This window comes from Cornus florida, unplaced genomic scaffold (genome assembly GCF_030987335.1).
Source record: "Cornus florida cultivar Cherokee Brave unplaced genomic scaffold, ASM3098733v1 CherokeeBrave_3.0.0_Hap2_Chr10, whole genome shotgun sequence".
NCBI lineage: Eukaryota > Viridiplantae > Streptophyta > Magnoliopsida > Cornales > Cornaceae > Cornus > Cornus florida.
The window spans coordinates 105221382-105227703 of record NW_026775580.1 but is presented as its reverse complement, the minus strand read 5'-3'; the positions used below and the strand labels follow the sequence as shown (position 1 = coordinate 105227703).

At 34.6% G+C, this 6322-nt stretch overlaps 1 protein-coding gene across 1 annotated transcript; it reads left to right on the top strand.

Annotated features, from left to right (window-relative positions):
* Positions 1–1320: 1320 nt before the first annotated feature.
* LOC132276687 (uncharacterized) lies at positions 1321–5911 on the top strand. Its single transcript, XM_059778244.1, has 7 exons — positions 1321–1563; positions 1679–1748; positions 1876–2253; positions 2373–2488; positions 2669–2706; positions 2843–2925; positions 5512–5911. Exons 1-7 carry the CDS (start codon positions 1493–1495, stop codon positions 5749–5751), a joined length of 996 nt encoding a protein of 331 aa, XP_059634227.1. The 5' UTR covers positions 1321–1492; the 3' UTR covers positions 5752–5911.
* Positions 5912–6322: the final 411 nt, after the last annotated feature.

The window sequence follows — 6322 nt, the reverse complement described above, 5'->3', positions numbered from 1 at the left end:
ATAAATGGTGGAAATGGTAGTTTAAAAAGAATGATGATGCAAATATAAATGGTCAGAATGGTAGTTGAAAAAGAATGGTAGTTGTGTCAAAAAATAGCATTTTGCATGAAATGCACCATTGGAGCAGAATTGCTAAAATGTAGCATTTTGACACGGTAATATCTGTTACAATATAGATTTGATAGGCGAAAATAGTTTTTAACATTGGAGATGCTCTAATAGAGTATGATTAAAAATATTTTATATGGGCCAAGGGACATGCTGGGGTCATAAAGTGATTAAATGATGAGTAAAATAGGAAAACGAGCATACTGCATTCGGTTGATGTGTGCTTACACGCCAAGTCCTTAACAAATTTGATTAGTTGTGAATTAACATAATTAGGGGTAAATTTGACTTTTAAAACTTTAAAAGTGTCATTGTAAAAAATTGTGTCGGCAAAAACTCAGGGTCTGAATGCAATTTACCAAAAAGAAGAAGAAGGGAAAAAAAAAAAATCAAGGTTACACAACCCACATAGGCATATGGAATTTTGGGACACTCGCAAATGACAAGTGGTGCGTCGGCTTAGTTTTTCGGTTATTGATGTCGGTCCTTGGATCATTTTCCAATTTATTCGGCTTTTGCGTGTCTCAAATATAAAGTGATTAAATGGTGATGCAAATATAAATGGTGGAAATGGTAGTTTAAAAAGAATGATGATGCAAATATAAATGGTCAGAATGGTAGTTGAAAAAGAATGGTAGTTGTGTCAAAAAATAGCATTTTGCAAGAAATGCACCATCGGAGCAGAATTGCTAAAATGTAGCATTTTGACACGGTAATATCTGTTACAATATAGATTTGATAGGCGAAAATAGTTTTTAACATTGGAGATGCTCTAATAGAGTATGATTAAAAATATTTTATATGGGCCAAGGGACATGCTGGGGTCATAAAGTGATTAAATGATGAGTAAAATAGGAAAACGAGCATACTGCATTCGGTTGACGTTTGCTTACACGCCAAGTCCTTAACAAATTTGATTAGTTGTGAATTAACATAGGGTAAATTTGACTTTTAAAACTTTAAAAGTGTCATTGTAAAAAATTGTGTCGACAAAAACTCAGGGTCTGAATGCAATTTACCAAAAAGAAGAAGAAGGGAAAAAAAAAAAATCAAGGTTACACAACCCACAGAGGCATATGGAATTTTGGGACACTCGCAAATGACAAGTGGTGCGTCGGCTTAGTTTTTCGGTTATTGATGTCGGTCCTTGGATCATTTTCCAATTTATTCGGCTTTTGCGTGTCTCAAAGTCCGCGCCCCCCCCCCCCCATCTCTGCCCTCTCTCCTTTTCTTTTTGAAATACTAACATTTGATCTTATAAGAGAGATACTGTATGCGTATGTGTCCTGCAAATTGTTGTATATTTTTTTTCCATTTGTTTGATGTTTTAACTTCTAAAAGGTTGCATCTCTTTACATTTACGTAGCCGATTACTATTATTATTATGTCGACGAACAATCAAATTACCCCTCTATGGAGAACGATGCTGCTTGATGAAGTTGTAGCATTTGTAAGGTACAAGTCAGAAATCATATTTGCATTTGTTTCTTTCTTTAGTTGTTCTTCTTATCCACACAGAAATGTTCAATCTTTATAGTATTTATTTATTTTTGGTTAATTTGGTTTGCAGCCACGATTTTGAGTGGAGCCCTAAAGATTCTATTTTCAAATTGATTATCATGCTTTGCCTGCCGGAAATGGTATGCTTCTGTAGCAAATATTACCGTTAGAAAATCTAAGTATATATGTATGTTGTGGGGATTAATTAGACGAACTAAGGCCATTCCAGAGGTCCCTTATTGTGATTTATTCAAATTATTGTGACAGCAAGAGCGGTGGGAGACTCTTAGGGCAAGTTTACTTTGTACAAAAGTAGAGTGCATTCAAGAACTAACTGTCCATTCCGCAGAAGAGGGAAAGCTCATTGAGTTGGTTGCTTTGCTTTCGGTAGATTCGACTGATTTTCACACTGAATCAAAAAATTACTATGGTCAAAATGACAAGTTTACTGCAATTGAGATATCACGACAACGCGTTGCAACTAAGATGGTGTCACTAATTGTTGAGGAGCGGAAACTAACCGGCAGTAGAAGTAATAAATTGGTTCAGAAGAGGAGGTTGATGATGTCTGTGATGTTATTGCTTGAAATCTTTGAGAGGATTGGAGAGGAGATAGAATATTTGGTGTCCGGATCACATCTCATTGTATGTTACAACACTTCAACTCAGTTTCTTTGTGAAATTGACAGACATTAGTGTTGGTGTTCCCTAACTTATAACTTTTATGTTGGTTCACCTCCTGCAATACCTCCGGTTCCTTGCAGCTGACTGAGAGTTCAAAGCGGTCTGAAATAATGGCGAAGTTTCTTGTTTTCAAGCTCCGGGATTCAGGCTTCCCAGTCACCAATGAATTTGATTTTTTTAAACAGATGATGAACTGGTTTGTTATACAATATGCCTGTATTTTATATGGTTTGTCTTGCCATGTATTTGTATTTTATACGGTTTACTTTGATATCGTCATCTATAACAAATTTTCCCTGAATTCCTTAATAGCCAACACTAATGGATATCTTCTTCTTTTCTTCCATATTTGGACATGAAATTAACGGTTTATTAGCAAAAGTTTTTTGGATGAGCGGCAAGGGAATTTGTCAGGTTGTTGATTGGTTCCTTCCCCTTACAATTAACTCAAAGTATTTCATGAGTGTGCCAAAGAAGAAACAGTTTGACACATCTTGTTTAAAGTTGTTAATGTATAGTATTTTTTTCTTCTCTTTCTTAACTGATTCAGGTGGTGGTTGTGGATCTACTTTTGAACAAAAGGATACTAACATCGCAGTGTACACAAATATTCAGAGTCCTCCAATATCGAAGGTAAGAAAGATCTTTTTCTCTCTATATATAAAAAAAAAATGAAAAAGAAAATCTTTTATAACTTGTTGGTGGGGTTTTCGGTCTCTGAAACTACTCACACATCTTCTAACAGGTAATTTGTTGATTTCATAATAATTAAGGAAATTAGTTCATGATTGTATGATTAATCTAAGGACTGAGAATGTTGGAAAAGGGACATGCAAAAAATGGAGTTGGATTCATTATGATTAGGAGAGTGATATTGTATGTCTACATGCAACTACTAAGTAGGTAGGAGAAAAATTTAGAAAATTGAAAACATGGGATATAAACTTTTAGACCGGAAAAGAGAAACTGAGAAATGGAGTAGGTAATCATCAATGAGAATATAAAAGTTGCTATAATTATTATTTAGAAAGAAGATTGGATAATACAACTTAGCACTTATGCACACCCCAAGTCGGACTAGATGAACACATTTTTTTTTTTATTTTGGTAAGTGACTGCGTTGTGCGGCATGGATGTGGTTAGTTAGGGTAGTAGTTTTACATGTGTGTAAAAGGAGAAGTAAAGTTCTAATTTAAGAACTAAATGGTGGACTTTGAGAGAGGATAAAGTAGAATTTATTTATAAATAGATGATAAAGCAGCAATATGAAATTTAGAAGATGAAACTAACATGGAATAGGGTGATTGAACGTACTAAATGAGTATCAGAAGATGCCCTTGTAGAATCAAAGGGAAAAGGACCATTATTCAAAGAAAACCAGTGTTGGAATGAAGAAGTTCTATTTCTCATAAAAACAAAAACATAATGTTGTAAACTTTGACAGAAGTTAGAAAATTGAGAAGGAAAAAAAGGGACATTATCCTGTTGTGGTCCTGTCAATGGAAGCTCCTGTGGGAGGAGGCCTCGGTACAATCCTTATCACCATTGGCAAGTATTGTACTAATCGTTAGTCGCAATTCTGATTCTAAATCTAAAAAGGGTTAGCCTAGTGCTGAGACTCCTACCATCGCAAAGTCTGGAGAGGATTAGATGTACGTAGTCTTACCTTCACATGTGGAGAGGCTATTTCAGTGTCGAACACGTGACTTCCAGATTACAATGAAACAACCATACAATTCCACCAAGGCCCGCCCTCTCATTCTATGTCTTTTCACATTTTATATATGAATATGTGATTCTCTTAATAAGGACTATTTCCATTTATGCTTTGTCCGTTTTTAGAGTACTAATCTCTAGTTATCCTTATTCTATAAATTTATGTAGTTATTATCCTTTATTATTTATTAAGTTTATTTGACACTCATTCATTGATGCTTTATTACAAATAAATTTACATTTCAATCACACCGAGCAAATTTGGTCAATTATAATCAACCATTCACAAGTATAATAATAAAGCTTATTATTGATTCCAATATCTATATCTACAAATATCTGGGTTCAATTTTAAAAGGATCTAATAAATTCATTGAGTTGTTCAACACATTGAATCACCGAGTCTGGACATAACTTATATACATATATATATATCTGTTCATACCATCTTACAAGTGTAACTCCATGAGATAAAGTCATAAGCATGCCAGGACTGTAGTATACTCAATTAAAAATCTTTCTTGGTCCTTGCCTATCTACCATCTATAGACTATAGTCACTATACATATGGGTATAGATGTATAATCTTTAAGCATATTTCACATTCATTATCATGTTTAACATGTCTGTATCCGTCTCACTATCACATATAATATATAGCATGCATTAAGGAGTTGCAATCGATGTCCCCTCCCTCTTTGAAGTGTACATGTGTTGCTGTGTGTGTATTTCCCAAACCTAGTTAATGATTTCATACTTTTCACATGAAGGAAAAATGAAAATGAATCGAAGCCACTGTAATTAGAATTCTTAAACAACTTAGCATAAGCTTTATTATCCATGTATCCCAATTACATGAGGGAGACAGATTCAAGACTGTCACTTGCCTTTCTCAACTTCTAATAGGCTTGTCCAGTCCTCTTTATCATTAGTTGTTCCTCCAGCCTCTCCTCAGATCATGTCTCTTTAGAGATTGGCTTCTTGTTTCTTGCCTTTTTGAGGATCGGTTATTTTCTTTTCTTTTCTTGTTCTTGTTCTTCTTCCTCTTCTTCTCTCTCTCTCTCTCTCTGTATATATTTCTCTCTCTCTCTCTCTCTCTCTCTCTCTCTCTATATATATATATATATATATATATGCAGTCTTAGGGATAGGAGCTATCTTCTCTTTTGATATAGATTAGTTTATTCTATATATAAAAATTAACCCTTTTCTTCTTAATATGTGCTTATAGAACATAGAAAATGAAATGTATGTTTGAGTACAATATGATGTTCCTTCTCCGTGCCCAATTATATAGGAATTACTACATTTAGAATTCACTGATGGGAGCTTTCGTGCTAGAATTCCATCAGAACATAATTTCGTCATGCATCTTTTACATGCATTGGAAAGTCCAGTATTATGTTAGCATTATTTTGTATGCATCTGTATCCAATTTCTGCCTGCCCTCTTGTGTAATCTTAATTATGATAGTAATTGCTGTTTACCATCCCATTTTCGCAGAAGCAAACAAATGGAATGCCACTTGGGCAGCAAAGGAGGCCAATCTCGACACACTCTTTGCAGGAGAAACCAGGTTTACTTTCTATGGCGCAGTCAAATTATATGTCACAGAAGTTTACAACAAAGTTCAGTCCAAAGTTTTGCACAGCTACTGAAGCTCAGATCAGGCGACCTGTGCCAGGTCTTGCGTTATGCAAAAAATTGTCCTCGTTTCTGTCAGTCATCAAGGGGGGTATTTGATATCCCTAAATGGCATATTTTCAGATATGGATGATGATATTATCCTCCCTTTTCTAGATTTTTCCTTGCAAAACTTATAGATCCAAATGATTCCTAGTGGCATCTTTTTGTTGTGGATTTGGTTATTCTATGATTGGAAGTTTTACATTTTCACTTATTCTGTATGATGAGTTTTATACAGGCATGCAAAGTACGGTAGCATTTTCTTATTCACTAGCTTCTTTGAATTGAAAATAATTTTGGTAATGGTTTTTTCATCTGATTGTAGGAGTATGAAAACTGTAGTATACATTTAGATGCAAACATTGATGTTTTGTGGGACTTCTTTAAATCTATCCAATCTCCTCTCTTTCCACTTCAAATCTAGAACTAATAGAAGGAAAATTGTGAGCCTTAATTCCATGTCGCGCAGGGGTGCCTATTGAAGGTAACATACTCATAAAACAGGAAGTCCTGTCCTAGTTTCAAAACCTCCTCTTAGGCAAGCACATCTACTACTTTATAACCATGTATTACAAAGTTTGTTCCTCCACAATTCCTTTATTCTCTTTCCTCTATCTGTGGAATAAAA